Source organism: Cariama cristata, unplaced genomic scaffold, assembly GCF_000690535.1.
Source record: "Cariama cristata isolate BGI_N322 unplaced genomic scaffold, ASM69053v1 scaffold340, whole genome shotgun sequence".
NCBI classification, from domain to species: Eukaryota; Metazoa; Chordata; class Aves; order Cariamiformes; family Cariamidae; genus Cariama; species Cariama cristata.
Genome location: NW_009593845.1, coordinates 1 through 23,382, shown reverse-complemented (window position 1 = coordinate 23,382; position 23,382 = coordinate 1). Strand labels below are relative to the sequence as shown.

The window sequence follows — 23,382 nt, the reverse complement described above, 5'->3', positions numbered from 1 at the left end:
GAAATAAATGCAGCAGCTAACCTATTACTTTCCACAAGCTGCCACAGCAAGATTATTTTATTCTTCCCCTGCAGGCTATGGATGTTGTGCAAAGGAGGCAGGAGAGCCAGAACAATGTGATCCACTCCCGTACCGAGCCATTTTTTGTGAGGAGTCTAAACAAATTTAAATTGAATAATAACTAGAATAAATGACACCTCTCAGCACATAAGTCAGGCTCATTTAGGCCCTTAAGAAATGGATTCCACTGATTTACATCGGCACAAATAATATCAAATGAATTTCTCAGGATTTACACTACCATCACTGTAAATACATTTTTCCTCACATTTACATACACTCACCAATATACTTAAAACTTTCCAAGCCAAATATGACCTAGAGTTTCAAACTTGTATAGAGGCATCCGGGGAGGCATCTCAGGAGAACCAAAATTTCAAGCAAATAGCCTCACTTAGCTTAATTCAGAAGTCAAAAAAAAAAGCATAAATGGAGGCATGGAAAATGGTACCAAGAATGTAACTATCAAGGACATTGGGAAAAGCAAAAGTCAGTGCCAGAACTACCCTGATTTAATTTTTTTCTTTTTTTTTTGAAAGAAATTTTCCCCAGTCATTCTTCATGTTCCAGTGGAATTACACCATATTACAGGTCATTTATACCTTGCTTTACTTACACTTTGATTTCAATTTGTCTGATCGTGTTACCAATTTTCAACATTTGCTTCTACTGAAAGAATAGGAAAGTTACAAGCTAGTTAAGTTGTTAGCTATACTGTCACTTATTAAATTAGCAAGTTTTTCACGGAAACCTTAGACAAAACTTTAAGTATACAGAACTGATCATTACTAATTCTTTTGGTATTCATTATGCTATTAGTCACAGAGCTCACTCATACATTTCCAAATTTCAACATAATCATTTCAGGATGAGGAGTATTATTTTTTCCCCTTCCCAATAATTTTTCCTTGGCATCACATTTCATACCCTTCCTCTCTGACTGCCAGGAAAGTGCGGTTTGAGGTTTTAGGGGCTTGGGTTAGGTTTTTTTATTTTTTCTTTTCAGGCATGCAGGTTTACCAAGGTTATTTCATCTCTAAGAGAATGCATTTTTAACTGACTTGTTTATCCCCGTAACACACACACACCTATGTAAGGTTAAGGGATCAGGTTATATGACATCATGGTGCCAAAGGAATAATTGTCACTTGTTTGTGCAGTCCTGAAGAAAAGCCTGTAGCTTGAAATCACACAGTGCTGCACTGATAAAATAAATGTTGTAAATAACAAAATGTTAAAAACTTTTTTTTTTTAATTGGGAGGGGTATCGGAGACAGAGGGGTTAGGGCGCCTCTGCTCCCAAAGTCTGCCATAGGATCGCATTCTGTGAAATAGTTTTGTTTGTAGACACAGCTTTTCACCCTGTGCAGTTGCGGGAAGATCATCCCTTTCCCCAGGACTGCGAGGCAGCTAAGCCCACCCAACAGGCTCTGCTCAGCAAAATCCTGCATCCCACTGCAGTTGCTACCCAAATCAAGGGTTGAGCAGCGCTAAGCAAGCTATTGAGGCATTTCTGCAGAAAGCAGTGCTATACCCATACTCCACTAACGGTGCCCATGAAGCAGGAATAAAAAAAAAAAAAGAGCCAGAAATCAGCTGTTTGACTCACAGATCCCCCTCTCAGATTTCACTTTAAGGATAAGGAAGCTCCAAAAACAAGGCACCCCTTCAGCAGTTTATAAAGCTGACTTCAGCTGCCAAAGGATTCCTCTGCAGCAACGCTAAGAAAGCTTTTGCCTTGAATAAAAAATTCACTGCAAACGAGCAATCATTAGTCAGCTGCATTTTTCATATAATTACTGGCAGCGAAAAAGCAAGCGTGCAGGTTGCTACAAAATAAGGTCTAACTACTTCCACCCAAACAGAACAGAAGCCGTTCACATAAGTTTTAGTGGGGGAGAGGGAAATCCTCAGTGCTCCCCCCTCCCCATGACTGATTACAATCTGCTTTTTTCTCTAAAGCACATTTATTGTGGGAGTTTGATTTGAAAGAGTTTCAAGTAATTTAAACTTTGGCTGCAGGCATATAGATCATTTAAAAACTGATCTTCAAATGTTTCTACATGTTAATGACATTTCTGTTTGGTGCTATAATCAACGGTTTTAATTCTCAACCTACTAATTGAAATATTCAACACATGCCAGGAATTACCTAGGATGAAATCATGTCATACAAAGTTAGTCAGCCTGACAGTAATCCCTGTGCTAGCAGTTTTGGTGCAATATTCTTATTTTGTAGTGGAGAGGATTGGGACTCGGGGCTTTCTTCAAGGGTGATCATCAGCCACCTATGGCTTTTTCAAACCATAGAACTGCTGAGAACAGACTGTATCCTGGTTCAAAACAAAGTCCAGTTCAAATGGTCTTTTTCTTCATGGACCAGGATCCATCTGTCCTGTCTCATGTTCACAAATCACCTTATTACTCTACATCCACTTCTACGTGATCCCACTACCTGCATCTATTAATTATTATCCAAGATGAGTGTCAGAAACAGACTCTGGCCTTAAATAAAAGACGCTGAATTAGGAGGTGCTATTTCAGATCCATCCTTTCTGGAATTGAGGTGTAAATGCAAGATGCATGCTAGGGCTTTGGAAAGTGCAAGTGCCAGCTTGCTCCGTTTTGATATCTCTCTTCATCAGCCTAAGAGTTTCCCATCACCAAAAAGACATAGTTCTCACTGCATTTCAATGCCCTCCTTGAAAAAGGTAAATGGGCTTGATGAGTGGTAGGGACAAGCCAAAAGAAAATAAAAAAAAAGCCAGTTTCATTCATAGCAAATGGTAAAATTTTTGATGAAAAGCCTTACAGTGTTACCTCGTAAATATAAGTGCTAAGCTTTCTCAGCTCACAGGTCTGGCAAGAGCTTGTCAGCGGCACAAAAAATACCAGCTAAATGATCCTAACGGAGCAAACTCCTGCAGCACCTCAGACATTCAGTAAGAACATCGTTCACCACTGAAGTTTAGTTAAATATGCACAATTTTATTTATTGAAGAGATTAGGACAAAAACATTAAACCAAATACATGACAAAGCACCAGAGGCAGTAAAACCCCACCATGCACATCACCAATCTTTCCTCCTATAAGGTACTTATAAAATAAAAAAAAGTCCTTCTTGACACAGCACCATCTTCAGAGTGTAAAAACATTACTCCTTTATATTCTTAGTTACCAAAATAGAACCAAGGCAGGTCAGCTGCAGCTAGCTTTGTCTCTTGATAAAGAACTGTGAAACATCCTCTTGAGAGTGGGACCATAACTTTCCTGCAAGGCAGGCAAATAGCATCCATACGTCAAATGCCAAGTAGCTGTACGCACATGCCACATACTATAATTAAGCACAAATTCAAGTAACATTTACATACTACAGAGTCCACATGTACCTACCCAAAAAACATGACCACTTCACAAAACGTATACAGGCAGTAATATCAGAACAACTGAGGTACTGGAAACACAAATATTTATGCCAAGAGATTTCAATATCATACAGCAATATAAAAGCAGTAATAAAAACATTTGCCAGTCTAAATCAAATAAAGCTATCTAGAAAAAGAAGCTAAATAAAAAGTTATTTAGGGACAGAAATACCTGAACAGAAAAGAAGTGTGTTAACTACAGCATGTAACATGTCATCCCAAGTCAACCCGTAATTGAAGTACTGGCTTAATACATCACTACTGTGACATTTTCTTCAATAAATAGAATAAGTCTTGACAATACAAAAGGTGCATATTACTGTGTATGTTTCAAGAGGAATATCTGTAATATAAATGTTCAGCTTATTAATACCCTCTTATTTCTTATTCTGAACATAAACAAAAATCAAACCCAAACAATTCTTTTCCCAAGTTGAGAGGAATTCAAAGAAAAAAAACCCACAATACTCTTCTTCAATAATAAAGAGCCCTCTATTTACACGTGGGCCAGTCAGTTAAAGAAGAGATTGGTTCTCAGATAAAGACGCAGTTAAGGGCTTTCTGCCCTCTCTAGTCATATACGTGCAGCACGGCAGATATGGAAGCCAGTATCTCATATCTTTTAAAAAAAAATTATACAGTTTTCTTCTTTTTTTCCCCCTTTTATAGCAGTAATGCATCTGGAAGTTTGTGTTATAATAGCTTCCTGCAACAAACCATTTGACACAGAACAGAACAGCTTGTTAAATGACAGTTACTTCCCCTTAAGGGAACAAAGCATTAAAATGTCATTTCCTGACAAGAATATTAAGTAGTTTATTTAGAAGAAATGAGTCGAAAATAGCTATCAAGAGACATGAACTGAAATTTTGTTTGTTTTTAGCACCCACTTTTCATGTCCGTCTTTGTGCACCTAATTTTTTTCTTAAATTAATCCCATTAATTATTAGACATCCGATTAAAAAAAAATGTTAGCCAATTGTACTTTCCCTGAATAATGGCTGAAGTTAAATATCTAACAGTGCGATGCCAAGATGTGAGCTGAGGCAAAAAAGTTTCTATTTGTTGTGAGTTATCACTATTTTTAATGGAACAGAAACAGGAGTGATACAGCTGCACCAGAATTGGCATGTGCAGTCTCCTTGGCTCCAAAAAGGTGAGAAGCTACAATTGCTCCATGCTGCCTTTTCTCCTCCAAATCAGTCTAACCTGATAGCAAGCTCCCCCCGCCCCCCCAACCTGTCCCCATGCTACATTTGTTATATTAGCTCCTTGTGGAGGTTCCTTCTCAATCCGAGGACCTCTGAGTGTCTTTTGCTACCAAGCTAGGCTGATGCAGGATGTGATTTAACTCGGTCAGGAAGGGCTCCTTCATGTGTCCATCTCCAGGTTGTGTACCTTCTGAACACCAGTCTTTGTGCTCAGTTAAAGAATGGGTCCAAGTCTTCTTCCATGTTGACATCAGGCACCAGCTGATCTGATACTTCCTTAGCACCATATCCTGAATTTGATACATTAAAATCTGTAGAAAACCATGGATGGTCCAGAATTTCCTGTGAAGTCAGCCTTTCCGATGGCTCTCGACGCAGTATGCTACGTATGAGGCATTTTGCCTTGGGGGATAGAGTTTCTGGAATGTTAAACTGCCCGCGACGGATCTTGCTGAAGAGGGAACTAGGCTCAATGTCATGGAAAGGATAGCGTCCAACTAGCATGGTATAAAGCATGACACCTAGACTCCATACGTCCGCTGCTTTGCCAGAGTAGCTGCCATTTGTGTTCAAGATCTCTGGACTCACATAGGCTGGGCATCCATGCTTATCAGAAAGAGAGTCATCATTTCCTCTTAAAATATAAGCATCTTCTAGGCTTTCCAATTTCACTCTAGTCCTGCAGGAAAAAAGAACAAAACAAAACAAAAAACAAACAAAACCCAAAACATCAAGGTAAGCAAACAACAAAATACAAATTTCAATTACGTGGTTATAATAGTAACACTCCACAAAATTCAACGACTGCAGAAGTGCATCAGTTTAAAATCCCACTCATAGCATGCATTACAGATAATTGATACTGTCACTTCCATGCTGGTTAGAGGTATCAGAGACATATAGGGAGTACTGCCACACACAGGTACAAAATTTCAAATACAGTTATGTCCAGTAAACTCATTAGTAAGGTCTTAAAAAGATAAAAGTAATTGCCATATTCATGTGTTTGGTAAATTTTACACAGATGTGATTTCCAAAAGAAGATATAAACGGCAAGATTTTTTCTGTGTTGGCTGCACTCTAATGTACCTGTGTAGGACTCATGCCCAAATACAAGCCTAGCCCTAACTAGACAAGGTTATTTTGACACCTTCACACCAGTGACCAGTTACTTGCACCTGTAATTCCACAAGGTTCAACACGAATAAAATGGTCACTGTGACCCTAAATGATCCCTCTGATCGACCATTTTTCTTTATCCCAGCATTAAGGAAGAGCAATTTTAACAGATTTCAGTCTTCCTAAATAGACCTCTGGGCAAAGGGATATGAGGTGAGCCGAACGCCGCCAAGATTAACAGCAAGCTTATCTACCCAGCTGAACCAGCGGAGCTCCTCATGTTGGAATGAACAAAAAGACTAGCAAAGGGCTTGCAGAAAGATGACAGGGATGCCTTATCTAGATTGCAAACTCCTTCTGCCTGCAAAGCATTGTGAACTTGTCATTGTGCTGCAGTAATTATCTCTGCAAGAGAATTTTCCTCCCTTATGGATATCACACAGGAGCAGAAAAAAACGATGCAGAGTTGCTTGTCATAGCACTAGATGAACATAACCTTTCTTTCCTTTTAATTCTCACTGCTAGCATCTGTAGCTGTATTTAAAAATCTGTCCCTGTTAAAGGCATCCAAAAGGATTACCAATTACCCTTTAGACTATTTGCCAGCAATGGTTGGTTTTGAGAGCAGAACCCCTACAATGCAACAGGATGGAAGAGTGACCTAGCAATGGTCCAGGCTTTCTTTTCAACAACTTTGGATCATAACTCAACTTTGGGTATTACTGTCCTTGTCCCTCAACCTCACCAGCCATATGATCACTCTGAGCCCTGTGTCATGGCCATGCTCCCATACCACAGACATTCACGTGCAGGGATTGAACTTCATCCCAGAAAGCAGAACTTGCATCTCTTGACTAAAGCTCATCATTGAACAGGCATTAAAACAGACAAGGAGAGCCCTGTTTCTTAAATGTTTACTGAAGACAACATTGCTTGAGTTTGAGTTGCAAAAGACAGCTGGGCCAGCTTTGGCTTAGACTTGGTTCCAGGGCAGCTCAGCGCTATCGTCTTTGAACCAACAGAAGAGCATTTTACTCCGTGGAGTACTCCAGAGGCAAAGGTGCCATAAACTCTCATAATGACACTTGGACCTTTTCAACAGCTAGAGACGTTTACTAGCAGATGTGAAAGCCCCTTTGGCAACGTGCCTCGAATCAGGAAGTCATAAACACAAAATTCAGAATACCTGGCTCCCAAGCACGGTGTGTCAAGGCAGCTCCTTCTCTCCTTAAATAGGCCAGTGTTTTCTCCTCCAGTGCGGATGCTGATGGGGTTTGTGCAACACACCTGCTTCCTGATTAATTACCCATTGCCAGCTTAACAGCACTTCTCCTGGCGATGGACAACCCTTTCATTAGCACTCAAACAATACTTTACAGCAGCAATACCTCACACAGGAAGCTGGCTGCAAGGAGAAACTTAACTACAGTTATCAAGACCACAGCAATTTCCCTCTGTACACAGCTCAGAGGTTCCAAAACAGGAGAGTGACTAGAGAAGAGTCCTTTCACGATGCTCAGCTTTGACATGGCCTGCACCTGCACAGCATAGGAAGAGCAGCGAGGAGAAATGCCCAGACAAAAAAAACACGCCAAGGAGGGCAGAGAACAGAGAGGAGGAAATGAAAGGGAAGGCAAGGACATGAGTTGTGGTTCCATTTGCATTGCCCACCTCAGTTTTTCCATAGAAAAGTATGTGTGGTAATAAAATGGTGAGGCCAGCTACTCAAACATGCATTAAGTCACTGAACTGCCAGACAGGAAAGCATCCACTCGCTCCTGCTAACTAACAGAAGCAGAACACACACACAGGGAACGACGCAGAGCATGCTATTTATAAACAACTTGCAGGAGGGAATTCACCCCCCACAAATGCTCTCTTGCCATCCCAGTGTCAACAGCGCAGGGAAACACTGTTTATTCTCCCATCCTATTTTACATTTATGAATGAGAGCTGCCAAAGAATTTAGAGAAACAGTTCAATGAGAAGCTTTTATATTATAGAAAATCACTGGATTCCCTAATCTCTTATTTTCTACAATGGATGTGGTACAAAACCACAAAGAGCAGACTGCAAGGTGTGTCAAAAAAAAAGATCTTTTTCTCCAACAGGAGAAATCATTTCTTCATAATAAAACAGAAGCAGCATACAAAAGCCTTATCCCTGTCTTGCTTTTCTTGCAAGGTGCTGCAGCCTGCAGCCCTCCGCGCATGCTACAGCGGGTTTTGTTTAAGCAAGCAAATGGAACAACAGCTGGCCCTTATCTGCCTGCTCCTCCGTAAGCTGTGGCCAAACGAAGCAAACACTCAAACCAGGTTTTTCATCCTGCTGAGTTGACAGGCTTTGAGGAAACAAAAGGTCTCAAATTAAACAAAAACACAACCTTCAGTCATCCTTCTCCCTCCTCGCCAGCCCCCAAACCCTCCACCAGTGACACCCTCGCGTATAACGTACAAGTGGTGAAATGGCTCCTCGGTACGCGGCGGTGCTCCAGCGCAGGTACGGCACTGGACACACCACCCCGCACCGGTACGCCTTTCCCTCACAAACTGCAGGAGCTGCATCTCTTGAGCACACGCTGACAGGTACACAGCCTCAGTGTGACCTTCTCCCCCTCCCAATTACCACCAGAAGCAACTCGGGTGTTCCCATATTCATTTGTAAGGCTGGGTGTCTTTGCAGAAGGTAACAAGGCAGGTTTTCCATCCTTACAGCAAGGAGAGTGCAGGAGTAAGGGAAAGGTTCTCCGGCACGGCAGCTCACCCGCTTGGCACAGCCGGTGCCAATGAAGGGCTCACGAGTTTTTGCTGCCAAGGGCCCGGGCTCGGCTCTGCCATCACCCCGCACCGCCAGTTGGCACCAGGGCTGGGGAGACCCACTCCAGCCCGTTTTCACCAGTGACGGATGACTTCACATACAGAACGCAGTCTGTAATCGTAATACAATTGGGTAATACGCAGGTGTAAACAGCAAGTCTCACTCCCCTTTTTACAGTCATTTCACGTTTTTTCAGGCAATCAAAAAAGAGCAGCCTGGCTCAGGAGCTGCTATTTCTCAGTGCACAGCACCCTATCTCTGAGAGAAACAGCTTCCAGCTCTGGCTGGCCTTCCCTTCCTCCTCATTTCAAGCGTTGCCTAAAAGAGCTCTGTTTTCTGCATGTCAGAGAGCTTTTTTTGGGGGGTGATGGAGGGGAACAGGAAAGAGGGGAGTCTAAATACACAGAAATGCAGAGACATGCTGGATGAGAAGCAATCTCTCTCTCCCCCACATACTCTCTCTCAGAGGAAGCACTGAAATGAAATACTCATGAAAAAGAATAAAAGCCGCCAACAACAACAAACAGACCCTCAAAATTGCAAGTAGTTTCTGCGAATACAGAATGTCCACAGCAAAGGGTGGGGAGTGCATCCAATTTGAAAGGAACCGGACAACTCTAAATTCGACACTTGGCAGGCAAGGGACAGAACTCAAAACCAAACACTGAGATGTGAAATCACAATCGGCTTTGAAGTGCCTCCCATCACAGAGCAGGAAAAGGACAACAAAAATAATTTTTTTTTTTAAAGTCACATTTCTAAAAAACCCTAATTGTCTAAGTAATTAACTCACATCAGTCAACTGAAGGACCCCCTCAAGAGAAAAAAAGTTTTCCAAAAGCATCAGCACTGAAGTTCAACCATTCAAATGGTTACAACAAAATTAATCCCTAAAGTTCAAATGTAAACTACTGCCAAAGCCGGATGAGAATTACTTTGTACACATACTGTAGGGCAACAAAGACTTTTGTCAAGGCTTACGTAATTACAGTACATAATTTCAAGTTTTAATGCAGACCCTGAATAAACACTTGGAAAAAGAGCATTATGCATCTATCAGATCATTGATAAAACACTGCATTAGTCTAATGCATTAAAAAAAAAATACAACCCTGAATCATGGCTATTTAAAAAGGGGAAGCTATTCTGCCTATGAATGCTTTCCCATTACTGGTGAATGAAACCACAGAAGTGCAATCAGAGGGCAGCAGCAGCACTCAGACGGGAAATGCGTCTTTGTCCCCATAGAAACCGTCAGGGAAACCCATGAAAAACAATACCACTCTGAATTTCTTATCAATATGCCATTCATTACTTGACTGCATTCAGACTTTGCTCTTCAGTAATGTAACAAAACCTAATCAATTAAACGTCTTCCAGAAGATTCTTCAATGCAACCTCCTGAGTTAGCACCCGCCTGTGGCAGGCGGCTTTGTTGCACATCCCACACTTTTTTCCAGAGTGATTTGCATTATTCCTCCCTGCAGAGCTTAGGGGCTACTGGCAAATTGCTATCCTGCCTTTTGACACCAAAGCCAAACCCGTAAGAACCTGGCATTCACACTTGCTCTCCAAAAGCAAACACAATTTCCATACCAAAATCAGTGGAATTATTCAGAGGGCTCTAAGCTCATAAGGCAGGAGAAAGAAAAAAAAAAAAAATCTGGAACATTTAAAGCAGAAATACTGACTGAAAGTTTGAGTGTTTCAGAGGAAAATATCTCCACTGCAGTGATTAAACAGTCAGTAGTAAAGGAGCTCATGCCTGAATCAATGAAAGCAGTTGCTTCTAGTCTGTCCCTGAAGCCATCCATATGGGAAATAACACCTGAACCACATCTGAGCCACCATTACCATTTTGGAAACACTAACTGCAGACCAGACCCTGATTTTAGTACAGCATCACTCCCCGGACAACAACCAAATCAGCTGCTTTGGGAGAAGACGGAAGGAGCCATTCTGGTATGGACACTCCAGGTACACCAACCACTTGCTATTCAGGCTGGGTCAAAATTAGATGATCCAGATTTACAGATTCTATATAGCAGCCCCATGCCTCCAGAGATCAGAAAACAACTGTCATTGCCATCTGAATTGCCATTTTATTAATGACTGCAGGTAAATACAAAATGGCAACTTCTAAAGGGAAGAGGCGCCTCATAATATTCCTCCGTACACATAAAAAATTAAGGCACCCAACCAATGCTATCTCATATTTCAACATTACTCTGAGGCGAGGAAAGCCTTTCCCTAGGTAGAGGCACTCAAGCCGTCAACTGCCCAGTACATCGGGGATTGCTCCTATGTGGCCAATAATTTACAGGTCATTTAATCAAGGTCAGCTGCTAGCACCCCATCATAAAGACGAGACCAGCATGAATGCAATCATGCCATTGGAGTCACAAGGACGGGAAAAAAAAAAAAAAAAAAAAAAAGGGAAGCTCGACATTGGAAACAGTTATCTTCTGCTAATTGATTTTTTTAACTAAGGGAATCTCTCCTAAATAATGCAGAAGTAGGCTGCCGTCACGGAGACATTGAGATGGGGAAGGCAGCTAATGAAACTCTGTGCAGATGATTTGCAGCTTGGTGCAAAGACTCGTTCTGAACTCGGAACTACCCGATCTCCTCCGGGGGCGGCGAGGCACACGGGATCAGAGGGGAAATGTTATGCCATCAATTTAAATCCTGCTCCTTTCACCGTAAGATCCTTTTCAGCGCTTAACAGCACACAGCCTGGGAGTTCACCGCACAACATCCTACACAATTTCAGGGGAAAAAAAAAAAACAACAAAAAAACAACAAACCCTCTACAAAGGCTGTCAGACAAACCGTCTCTTGCATAATGAAACAGGCTCAAGGATATGTTTCGAAAGACAACTGGGACTTGCAGGCAGCACAGGTTTACAGGATGAACCTTGTTCCAACGGGAAGATTCCCTCACTGGTACTTCCGCAGAATGAGGAAGCTTCTAAAAATTTCATATCCCCCACCCTTCCTCTGAAGGGATGCTACCAGCACACTCAGCCCTGTCCCGCATCCCCTTCCTGACGTACAGGATCCAGCAACTTAGGGTTTTTTAACTTGTGTTAAGCTGGCTTTTTTTCTACAGAATTCCACTTGAAAAAAAGCTCTGAGAACACCCCTTTGCACACCTCCAGGAATGGCTAGGGCCCCAAAGACCTCAGCTTTACAACACTCAAATAGGATTGCTTGGGCACAGCCTGTCCTGCATGCCATATACTTAGTTTCTTCCATGCCCTTACTGCCTAAGGAGACAACACGTTCCCCAGAAAGTAGGTAGGTAGTGATGTGTACGTTGGGGTGTCAGCTCTGAAATCCAATGCAGACCCTTCCACGGAAAGGCTAGGTTAACAATACTGCGAGGAGTCCATTATTTGATAAGCATCTCACTCAGGGTAGCTACTTCACCTCACCTTTATCTTTTTAGATCACATTTAGTGAGTTTAGGAGTTTTAAAAGGCTCTGCTGTCAATCGTGTGCTCTGCTCACCATCTTTCCTAGGTCTTTTCATACGACGCATGGTGAAGCTTCACAGGTAAAGGAGGCCAAAATTTTATTTTGTTAACACAACTGCAGCGGGTGCTCAGCACCTCTAAGATAAAGCAGTGATATTATTTCACAACCCCACTGGAAAAGTTTTGCCTAGACATCTGTAAACCTGTCTCCAAGCAATATATATCTACCAAAAAGCAGGTGCTTAAGACTAAATAGGTCCCAGGTTGGCTCCTGTTTACAATCTCCGCCGTTCTGCTCCCTCCTAAGCCTGAAGTAATCTCACAGTGTGGTAATAAGGACAATTAGAAGAAAAGGCAGCAGAAGAATTTCACCATGACAGTCCACTGTACCTGCCACTAGCTGTGCTCTCTGCCTCCCCCCCTCACCCCAGCACAGACGTCTGCAGACATCCTCAGTCTCCACTCAAAAGTCAACATGGAGTATTTTGCACCGAGTCTATGAATGAAGGTTTTCAAGTCTTCAAAATGATCAGCTGTCAAACTCTTAATGCAAGATGTCTCAAGAGACATCTACTTCCAGGGACTGCAAAGCACATATCATTGGAGAGATCAGTCCCATGATGGGCATCTCATGACGGGCACCCAACCATGCCAACCATGTCCGGCATTACAGCCAACACATAACGCAGCGTTCAGCCAGAGGCACCTCTTGGAAAGTCAGATGGCGTGGCTGAGGAGGCCGGGCAGGACATGGGGACAACCTCCAGCAGTAGAACCCAGCCTAAAGGCAGGCCCCAGAGCAGGGCTCCCCTCTGGCTCCAGGCATGGCACAGGGCTGCACCTTGACACCACCCTTCAGCAGAGCTAGTACATGAGGCTGCAAAGGGGAAAAGACTGAAGAAAGAGCGAAGAAGAAAAGATACATGTCCAACTATGAGCCAAATACCAAAAGACAGTACAGTCCAAGGGTAAAGCCTTCTGTCAGCTCCAGAGTTAGGTACTACAGCAAAGGCTCTCACTACTCATGGTCTGACTCAAGGTCCATTGGAGCTCCCGTTCTCATCCCGGTGCCAGTCAGCAGCCAACTTTTCCCTGGCTTTTGCTGTCATTTATGACCTTAGGTGCAGCACTTAACCTCTGTGACTATCTATGCCCCCAGGAGGAGATTTAAGCACTTCACAGGGCTGGTGTGATGTTCGACATCTGCAGATAGCCTCTCGCACTTCGCTGGGAAGGGTATCACATACCCAACAAATCCAAAGTGCATTGCTCCCAGGAACACCAGGAGAAAACAGAGGTTTAGTAACCAAACCACATGAAGGAAAAAGGGAGCACGAACCCTACTGTCAAAAACAGTTGTGCAACTGCTTCATCCTCTATCCTAAGTTTGACAGCAGAGATTTGCTGCTTGTGAAGAAATTTGCCTTCCTCCCCATATTCTAGGAATAATAATGTCTGGGTTGAAATCTGACTTATGATTCTCCACTATTGAAGAAGTTCTGCTCTTTGGTCCTGTGGCCCCATTCGGGGTAATGTGAAGTGCTTAAATGACAAACAGATGAAGACTGGTTTTATTTCTAAATCTGCTGGTATTTAAAGAAAACTCCTATTTTGTTTGATTTTCCTCCACTTTAGGACTCTCTCTCTAGGACTTAGAGAAAGCATTAACTTACCTGTTCTCTACAGAATTCTAAGTAAAACAGCAAGTTTAACACCACAGGGAAAAGGGCAGTTGACCACATTACAATTTGACAAATGGTGGGGAGGAAACTTACTACTAACTATAAGAAAATGAAAGGTCTACTTGGAAAATGGTCGGTATATGCATTTTGGGTTTTTTTTTTTTTTTTTTGGTTGTTTTTTTTTTTTTTTGGTAGGATCAGGTTTGTATCACTAGGATTGCAAACAACATAACTGGGTCACCTTAAAGCATCCTCCACTCCAAGCTGAGAAATTCTAGAGGAAATAAAGAAAAAAAAATAATTCTAAGACCACCAAATAAATGTGTTATGCTAACACAGGCTTTCTAAGTTAGTGTATTGTACTGGCTGTGCTCCCCTGGCGCAGAGGAAAAAGTGTCAAAATCTATTTATTTTTATTGAATCTCACCTGCCTCATATTTACTCAAAGAATACAGGAAAATTACAATATCTAAATACCAAAGTCATTTTAATTTTCCCTTCAACAAGTATGATGAATGTACAAGGTCTTTAAGCTTCAAATATTACGACAGCTAATATTTTAATATAATTAAAGGCTTAAAAACGCACTAAAGAAATTAATAATTCCCTGACAGCAGAAATGTTCTTGTATTAAGAAAACCATTGGAACAACCAACACAGAAATGCTTGATTTAATTCTGAGATCTTTGAGGTGGCTGTTTCTCAAAGCATCTGCTACATATCAGGCTGATGAACTGCTTTATTAGCTATATACTGCGTATAGTTCCATTTTTAGCACAACCCAAAAAGCCCTGCCCGTTCTGCAACATCGTTATGGGACACCAGCTAGGAGAAGGACACAGTTGCTCTGCCCAGGGGCCTACTAGGAGGACAGGCTGTACAAGGACAACTGTAAATACCATGACACGAACACAGCAAAAATAATCAAAAGGAAGAGCCCCACAACATCAACGTTGACCTGGCTTCATGTCCAGGACAAAAAAAAAGTTACCAAGATGGACAGAAGCAGAAAACATACAAAACCACATAGAATCATAGAGTCATTATGGTTGGAAGAGACCTCAAAGATCATCAAGTCCAACCGTATACCTGATGTCACCATACATGTTTTATCTTAGCTCATCTCCACTGTTTTGGATACAAGTTTTATTTAGAAGTTTAAGGACACGATTTTTAAAGCATTCAGGAATCTTATAGGTACTTTAGAAAGCCCGGTGAGACCCAGCATGTCAAGTCAGTGTTGTTTTCCGTATTTTCAGTGCTCTGAAAGTCACTGTCCTCATTTAATGGATGTACTGTTGCTTGCTAATTCAGTCTTACAAAGCATTTCCAGCCATGCTATAATGCCCTAAAAGTTCTGCTTCATCAACATCAGCTGCAGGTTTAAGGAGCTGAACTCTGCAATTTCAGTACTGTAAGACCAGCTATTTCACCCATAGTTTACAAATGGCACCACTGGCACACATCCCCCAAAAAAACACAAATCCCCAACCTTCTTTTACACAAAACAAAAAACCACCATAAAGACCTAAGGAGCTTGGCAATAGCACACACCATTTTCATGGAATGCAACTTATCATATCGTCAAAATTTCTGCAGTTCAGGATCAAAAGAAGCTCTAGATAAAGAACCTTGAAACACAGACAAATTGGTTTTGTTTGTTTCCATACTGCGGATTTCTGGATTTCTGGATTTCAAGTGCTGATGTATTTACACACATGCAGTAGTAAGACATAACACGCCATCACAGTCTACCTTTCACTGAGCACATCAAGAGAACCTCACTAGCAAGATCAGGACCCCTACAAAATGCTGAGCACTAGTAGCCTCCAACACTACTTTTTTCCACGTTCTCACCTCCTGGTTCCTTACAGACATCCCAAGGCACCACAACTTGCAACATCGAAATAACATGCATTCTTAGCAGGGACATCAGTAGGAGCAAAGAGCACTCATGACGCTGCTAGATCAGGAGCCTGAATCCTTGCAAATTCCAGCTGTAATTTAGATAATGGGAATGGGGTGGAAAGAGTTTAAATGCCGTATGCACCCATCTGCAAAACTCCAGTAGTTCTGATTTCATATCGAACTACCAGGATATCTTTAGGATCAATGGAAAGAGTATGCACTAAGAAATGCTTTAATTGATTTTCTTCTTGTAAACAAATGGAACTGCTTCCATATACCCTTCACATTTTCTCTGGCTCCTCCAGTCTGGCAGTCCTCAGCTAAGAGCGGACAAGTATCTTACAAAAAAAAAAAAATAAAAGCAGCAAGTTTTCCATTCATGTGTTGCCTGTATGCTGGATTTCCCATCTTTTCTTCTACCAAAAATGAAAGCTGTGAGAGTCTTCAAGAAGACAGAGTTTCAAAGCAGTAGGTACTTAAGATGAACTGCAGAAAAATGGACTCGAAGAAATAGTTAGGAAAAGACCTACTAAGAAAGAGCTCCACTGAAGAACAGGCAACGTGGAGCAGCGGACACACGTTTCTCAAAACATCATTTTTACCTCTTTTCTTCCTCCTTGGTTCCTTACCAGTATCAAAGAGCAACAGATGGTGCAGCACCCATCTCCCAGGCACTGCCGCCATCCTCACCAGCACCAGCAGCCTCAGGGAAATGTGAGCTTGGAGGGGTGCAAGCAACACACAAACACCTCCATGAACCCAGAAGGACCAGAAAGATTTTTCAGCCTAAATATAGCAGCAGATTGAAAGTGATGACTGATTACAGTCTGATGATCAGAGCATGCGAAAAAAGACAGTCGCTGTTTGGTTCTATTTCTATCTCACACTATTTCATCTCCGTTTACTCAGCAGAGAAAGGATTACAATATTTCTCTACTTACAAATCAGCATTACATCCAGAAGAAAACCACATTATGATTATCTTAAAAGTAACCAGCAAGTCCTGTTTGACCTTTAAAGTGAATTACTGTATAATTAGAAAACACTGTTCGAAAATAAGTAACTGTGCGATTTTGCAGACAACAGTTACGTTAAAAACATTCATAAAAGCAAACACTGCTATGATAGTACGCACTGCTCTTCTTGGGTGGCTAAAGGCTTTGGCCCTGTGCCTCATGTTGCATTCAGTTCCTAGTAAGCAGCAGGGTAGGAGTTCAAAAGTATTCAGCACAGGCCCACGTCTGCGCCCACTGCACCGCTCTGAGCTCACGCTGCCTTCACTTGGAGCAGCTTTTCCAAGTCCTGTCCTTCATGCAAAACCACACAAGTTTACATACGTCCCCAGGAAAAAAAAAAATCCACTTCAACATTAGGATGTTATCAGCTACAACAGAAAACAATCCCTCCCTCGATTACTTTGTACAAGTTTCCTTCTTATCTGCATCAAAGGTGCTATAATGGTGTTTAATTATTAAACTCAGGAGTAAAAGCTGTGAAAGTGCAGTTTATGTCTATCTACTTTGCATTTCTCGCTGAATGGACATTAAGCTAGTTCCAATTTAGGCTTTTTTATTTGAAGAGAAAGAAAGGGTAATCATATATATTGGGGCTGCGGTAGAAAAATAAGGAATAGCTGTTTGCTTTGCAGAGATTTGCCTGAACTGAATTAAGAAGTGAAAATACGTCTTTTATTTTTCAGTTTCTAAGAGATTAAAAGGAGAAGTTTATTTTCCAAAACTCAGCTTGCAATAAAATTTAAGTAGAGAATCTTTAAACAGGATAGATGGTTGTCATTTTTATTTTCAGGTCAGGAACTTCTCTTTCCTGACTGAACTGTGTATTAGTTTTTTCTAATTCTCAGATCATGGACTTACTAACCTGTCAAAAACTTATGTGCCTCAGTTGTTGCTTATAACTTCCTCAAACAGCTCCAAAAGGAATTGATATGCACTGGTTATTTTTAACAAAGCTCTCCAGAACATCTATTTCAGTCTGCAACAGTTTGAATAAACTTTTAGACAATTTACAGAATTTAACTAAAAGTGAAAAATATCTCCTCATTCTGTACCAAAATACGAAGAATCACAAAGACAGGCTCTGCTCCCATTTAGTTTCCTTTTTTTCTTAACAGTCATCTTCCAATTTAATCCCTCTATGAAAGCCTGACACTACTCTGGCAGTGTTTAATACTCTGGTGCCTTATGTGGAAGTTGCAAGTGAATACATGATGTAACGTAACGAAAACTGGTAACCACAAGGAAAGAGATATAAAGTTCCATAGGCAGAACAGTATAGCTATAGCTCAGCATCAGCAATAGCACTTCAACAATCTACGCAGAGCATCCAGCATTATTTCTTTCCCTGTCTTCCCGTACTCCTTCCCCAAATCATCTACCACCCAATTAAGAGGAGAGTCTGCAGGGAGGAGATATTAAAAAAAAAAAGAAAAAGGTAGTTCCCTAAGTACCACAACAGCTCTGATACTAAAAACAGGCACCCACACAGCAAGGCAGTTTTAGTCTTGGTATGCTTGGTGACCACATAACACTCTCAGAAGCAGCCTCCAAACCCTTCCAGCATGGAAAACAAGAAGTTGTCCTCAAAGCAGCCCTTCAAAACACTGGTGGCCCTTCGCTCCAACCTATGTCAGCATTAACCACTTGGCTGCTCTTCCTCTTCATGCCTCCTCACTGGAATGAGCCATTTCAGTCCCCAACCCTCTTTAACATACTGGATCTTTTGCTCCTTTCCTCTTAACACCAGCAGCATTTATCATAGCAGAGCTCTTACACCAGACATCTATGCAGAGCCTTCCTCCAGGAGACATCCCCTCTTTAGGAATGAGGGTGCTCCTCTAGGTTGAGATGCAGAGGCCAGGCACAGATGCAGACAGCACTTTGTACTTACTTTACTCCACAGCCTAAGCCAGAAGGTAAAATGGCACATCCATCTCATGATCGGGTTGCAGAGGAATATAAAGGAAGCGTAATGCCTTGTGTACTACAAAGGAATGGTACAGTGACAACAAAGGCCACAGAGGCCTCTAACTCTGACTATCTGACCTCAGGCACCCCCACCTGTAAAGTAAGGGAGACTCTTACCTTTCCTCATCCTTGAAAATGAACTTTCGCAGCTTGAGATCTCGCAGTACCAGTCCACCATCATGGCAGTGTGCAACAGCGGAAGCTATTTGATAGAAGAGTTTGGCTGCCTCCTCTTCTTTAAGCTTCTTGCAGGTACGAACAAACGAATGCATGTCCCCATAGCTCCTTTCAAAGAACACATACGCTTTTGTCTCCCCAAGAATTATTTCAGTAATTTGGTTGATATTTTTATGTGCTGGCAGACAAAAACATGGTGCTAATAACTCCTGGTAGCAGCCAATATCAAACACCTGCAGGAACAATGACAGTAAAGCCAGGGTTAGCGACACAAAGGACGGTGAAGTTACGGTACATCTAATTCTGCTAACAGAACCATCTCTAAGTACAACTCATGCTGCTGCTGAAGCTGCACGGATGTAAACAGGATGTCACAAGCTCATGGCACTGAGGACAAGACAAAACAGACTGCACAACCCCACACAGAAGATACGCGTAACCTTGACAGGAAAGGCTAGTCCTCAAAACTTGCAGCAAGAACAGTTTCACTAGCTAATAGTTGATCACATTCAGAACGTAATCTGAATTAAGCTGTGAAGATCAGCGACGGTGTAAGGGCAGTGCTCAGAAAGAAACGTGTTTATCTTCTATTTTCCATTCAAATAAACTCATAGAGAATACAGCCAGTAGCTCTGTATTGAGAGAAGCTGTCATACTAAATCCATCCTGATATACATGCCTCTCTCTCTTGATTTGATTAACCCATTAAAGCCTTGAGGATTTTCAGGTTTAAAAGATCATCTCTTGCTATTCGTATTTACTTCCTGCCTTTCTTTCATCTCTGATGAACAGCAAAGTCACTTTCACTTTCAAAGTCTCCGTTCTACAATGGCTGTTTATAAGATCAGAAGGACAAACCGAGAAATAGCCCTGCTGCCTGTTGGCGTGCAGACAAACATCCTTCAAAAGGCAAAGACAAAACCACCCTGAACTCTCTGCATTTCAATCGAGCGCTCCATGAAAAGCAGTGTCCCTTTACTAGTCAGTATGTTATCACTGATCTTATGAATGAGCTGTAAGAATTAAAAAGGCTGCTGGGAAACCCAAATATAAAAAGTTACTATAATCTAGTGATGACAAATGAATCAGTATTTGAGTCAACTGAGAAATGCCCACATTACAAGAAAGACTTCATTGAGAATAACAGAAGTCAGTGTGCTGGAAGAGAATATGAGCAAAGTATTGATAGGAGTGATGTTTAATTATACCTGCTCCAGACGTACTACAAAGCAAGGGATTAGCATTTCCACCAGCATAAAAATTCGATTAATATGTAACTTACTCTTGGGTGTTTTGTTACTTTGGTGACAAGAATTTAAGGTAGTCATGTGTCATTCTAACAATATAAAAATGAAGAACTGGTATAGGTCTCTAACCAACTGGTTTAAACTGCAATTGTTTTTCTTCTTTTTGTGTTCTAGTATTTGTATTCCAATAGTGGGTATTTGTATCCTCTCCAAGAAGTAAATCCCCCTGCTTTCTTTGAAGCTTTAAAAAGCTTTCAAAACTGAGCGAGAGAGATACAGTTCAATCAAAATTTACCTGAGGCTTCAAAACCCCAAGTCATTTAATGCTTCAGAGAGCAATCCTAACAAACTCCTTCTGCAGAAAAGGACCCAAACCCCAAGAACCGGGGACACCCCTCCTCACGCACCTCCTTCTCCCCCCACCCCATACCTGTGCGGCTATACTCCGGCACAGGCAAAAACAACCTTAAAGGCAGGCTGCCAAACAGATCCAACACATTTTACGGGGGGTAGATTAGCACTGAGGCATTCTGGTGACATGGTGCGCCAGGGAAGCAGAGCCGGGGTAGGGAGGGGGTGTTGCTAAAATCCCTGGTGTGTAATTCCTTCCAGAGGAGAATTCATTGACATTTGGATCACAAAACTCGTAACTACTACATTGTAAGTGAATGGCTCTTCTACAAAGCGGCTACTATAAATTAAAATTTAAGCAGGAACACTCATGTAGCTCAAACCCTCATATGAAAAAAAGCCTTTCCAGAATTCTCCCCTAACCAGACTATCCTGATATAAATTAGTCACATTTTGTGGCTCTCAGACTATGTTAAATAACTAGGTCTGGATACGTACCAGTACGATGCTTGAAAGAGGGGAAATGGGAAGTGCTATCATACTGCTACAGTCTAGAATACCTTTTATAAAGGGCTTCTTTGTATCTCAGCATTTAAGATCCCTGGCCTCAATTCAGCAAACGTCCAATAAGCTGCAGTTTGATTTAGTTCTTGCTGGGAATTGGAAGTGAGAAGTTACCATTGTTTGGATGCCACAGAGCCTTGAAGCAAATAACGGCATCTGTACAGTCAGTGGGTGCAGCCAAATGAATCTTGAGAATCATCAGTATGTGTCTGTTATCCAAACCAATGTTTCTGCAAGCAATTTCTAAGAGCATCTTCAATAAGATACCAGATAGCAGGTCTCTCAGCCAGAAGGCTACTTGACAAATAGTAGTCATGATACTGCAGGCATTTTAAAGCACGCATTAAATTAAGATGAGTTCAGGACTGACAACTGCATATTCACAAACTAGCAATTCAGGCTAAGATCGTATTTTTGGAGCACAGCTAGAAGTGGTGTCTCACACATACGGAAAAACTGATACTATTTAAATGTCAGGATCAGCTCAAAAACATACAGCTTAAAGGGAAGAAAAAAAAAACAAAACGACAAAGTCCACTCTTTGTGAGCTGCAGCTATGCTGTTCATACTGTTACCAAAACAGTGCCTTAATCCTGCAAACCAAACAGGAAACAAAGAAGAGCACGGCCCCTGCTTTACTACTTGCTATGCAAGTTCACCTATAATTTCATGCAGAGCAGCAGCTTTGTGGGATCTGTTTATGCCATGAAAAGATGCCAACGTCCTAGAGCGCAGCACTGTACTTCTGCACCGAGCAGGGCTTTCATTCTAGAAATTCTCATGTTCTGTTTCAGTTTAGTAACAAAGCATTCAGTTCAGCACGCAGTATTAGTCCTTTGCAAAGTCATGGGCCCTTTTTTCCCCTAAATAATCATACAAAGTCCTAGGTTAACACCAGGTTTTATAACTCAATCAGTAAGCATATTTAAATTGCCCTCTGAACTCCAATCTTTACAAATGGCAAACAGAAGCAATTATTTTCCTCTCCCCTGCTACAGCCTAGTCCATAACTTCTCAGGAATCAAGTATGAGCAAGTGTGAAACAGTCAGCAACACTATCATTAATCCCTGGATTATTAATAAACTATAATACATCTACGTTTCCATTTTGCAGTTAGTTTGACACTAGAAATTTGCCCAAGATAGCCCAGTGGCACAATTCCATATTTCGGGAACAATACAAACACTGCAGCACGCGTTGCAAGGCTGCAATTTGCTACGTAGTTACAAAAACTACTACTGGGTACTGCCTCAGTTTGCTGCACAGAAGTCTGGGTCACTACAGACAATGAGAATCGCAATTTAGGAACAAAGGAAAATATTCCCTCAGACCAAAACCAGCCAAACATCCCTCCACAGACGTGCACGCATGTGGGTTTCTTTTTCTCACAGCTCACCTTTGAATAGAAGGAGCAAACTGGAAGGAGGCAGAGAAAAGCAAGCAGGCAGGCTACAAAGAGTGGGATAGCTATTTTGTCTGCTCTTCTAAAAACCGTAGGTGTGCAGGTTTTATGCTTGCTCAGTTGTGCAATGGGGGAGGATGCTGTTTGCAAACAACCTCCACGGTGAGGGAGCTCAGGCTGATTAATTCGATGTGGATTTTTTTTTTCTTAAAATCACTTTGAAGAGAAAGCTGATGGCAGCCCCCCCACACACTTCTCCATCCTCTTCCGTACCCCAATGCACAGAAGGGACAGGAAAAAATCGAGGAAGCCACCAGGTCCCAACACCTTAAAATTAGCTGGGGATTCCCTACTCCATTTTGAAAAGTGAGAGTGGGGAAGATGAGGCTTTCTCCTGATCTGAACTCACGTTAAGACCTACTTAAAGGACGGCTCTTTCCAGAACAATATCTCCCGAGGAAGAGGCAGAACTGGCTCCGGGCCACCGCTATAACGTGGCCATTGTCTAGAGAGAGGGAAAAGTTACAGGATGCGCCTTTAATCCCGTCTCCCTGCCTTTTGTTTCCCAGCTGTTTAATAATTGAGCTACACGACTGTGCTCGACCCTCCTGCAAGACACGGGAAACCAAGGCGCGACAGCAGCTAACCCGGGGGGAGAACAAGGCGGAGAGGTATTACCTTGCAAACCAGCTCCTCGCCGCTGTGCAGATGTACGGCTCGGAAAACGTGGTCTCCCTCGAGAGGCTCCAACAATAAGTACTTCCCGATGCAAGACACGCAATGCGACAAGTTCGGGGTCTCCGGCGGGCTCGGCGAGCCTAGATTCGGGCTAAAACTCTGGCTTGGCTCGATGGACCGTATGGACGAGAGCTCCTCAAAATCCTGGGTTTTATTCCGCGGTCTCCCATATCGTGCTATCGTGATAGGGGTTGACCTTTGTATGTTCATGAGTAT

The 23,382-nt window shown here is 42.1% G+C and overlaps 1 protein-coding gene across 1 annotated transcript; it reads right to left on the bottom strand.

Moving 5' to 3' along the window:
* Positions 1 to 3,027: 3,027 nt before the first annotated feature.
* Positions 3,028 to 23,376, bottom strand: TRIB2 (tribbles pseudokinase 2). The gene is made up of 3 exons (XM_009695613.1): positions 23,107 to 23,376; positions 18,804 to 19,096; positions 3,028 to 5,376 (listed from the first exon to the last, which is right to left on the bottom strand). The coding sequence occupies exons 1-3, from the start codon at positions 23,374 to 23,376 to the stop codon at positions 4,908 to 4,910; spliced, it is 1,032 nt and encodes a 343-aa protein (XP_009693915.1). The 3' UTR covers positions 3,028 to 4,907.
* Between the last annotated feature and the right edge of the window lie 6 nt (positions 23,377 to 23,382).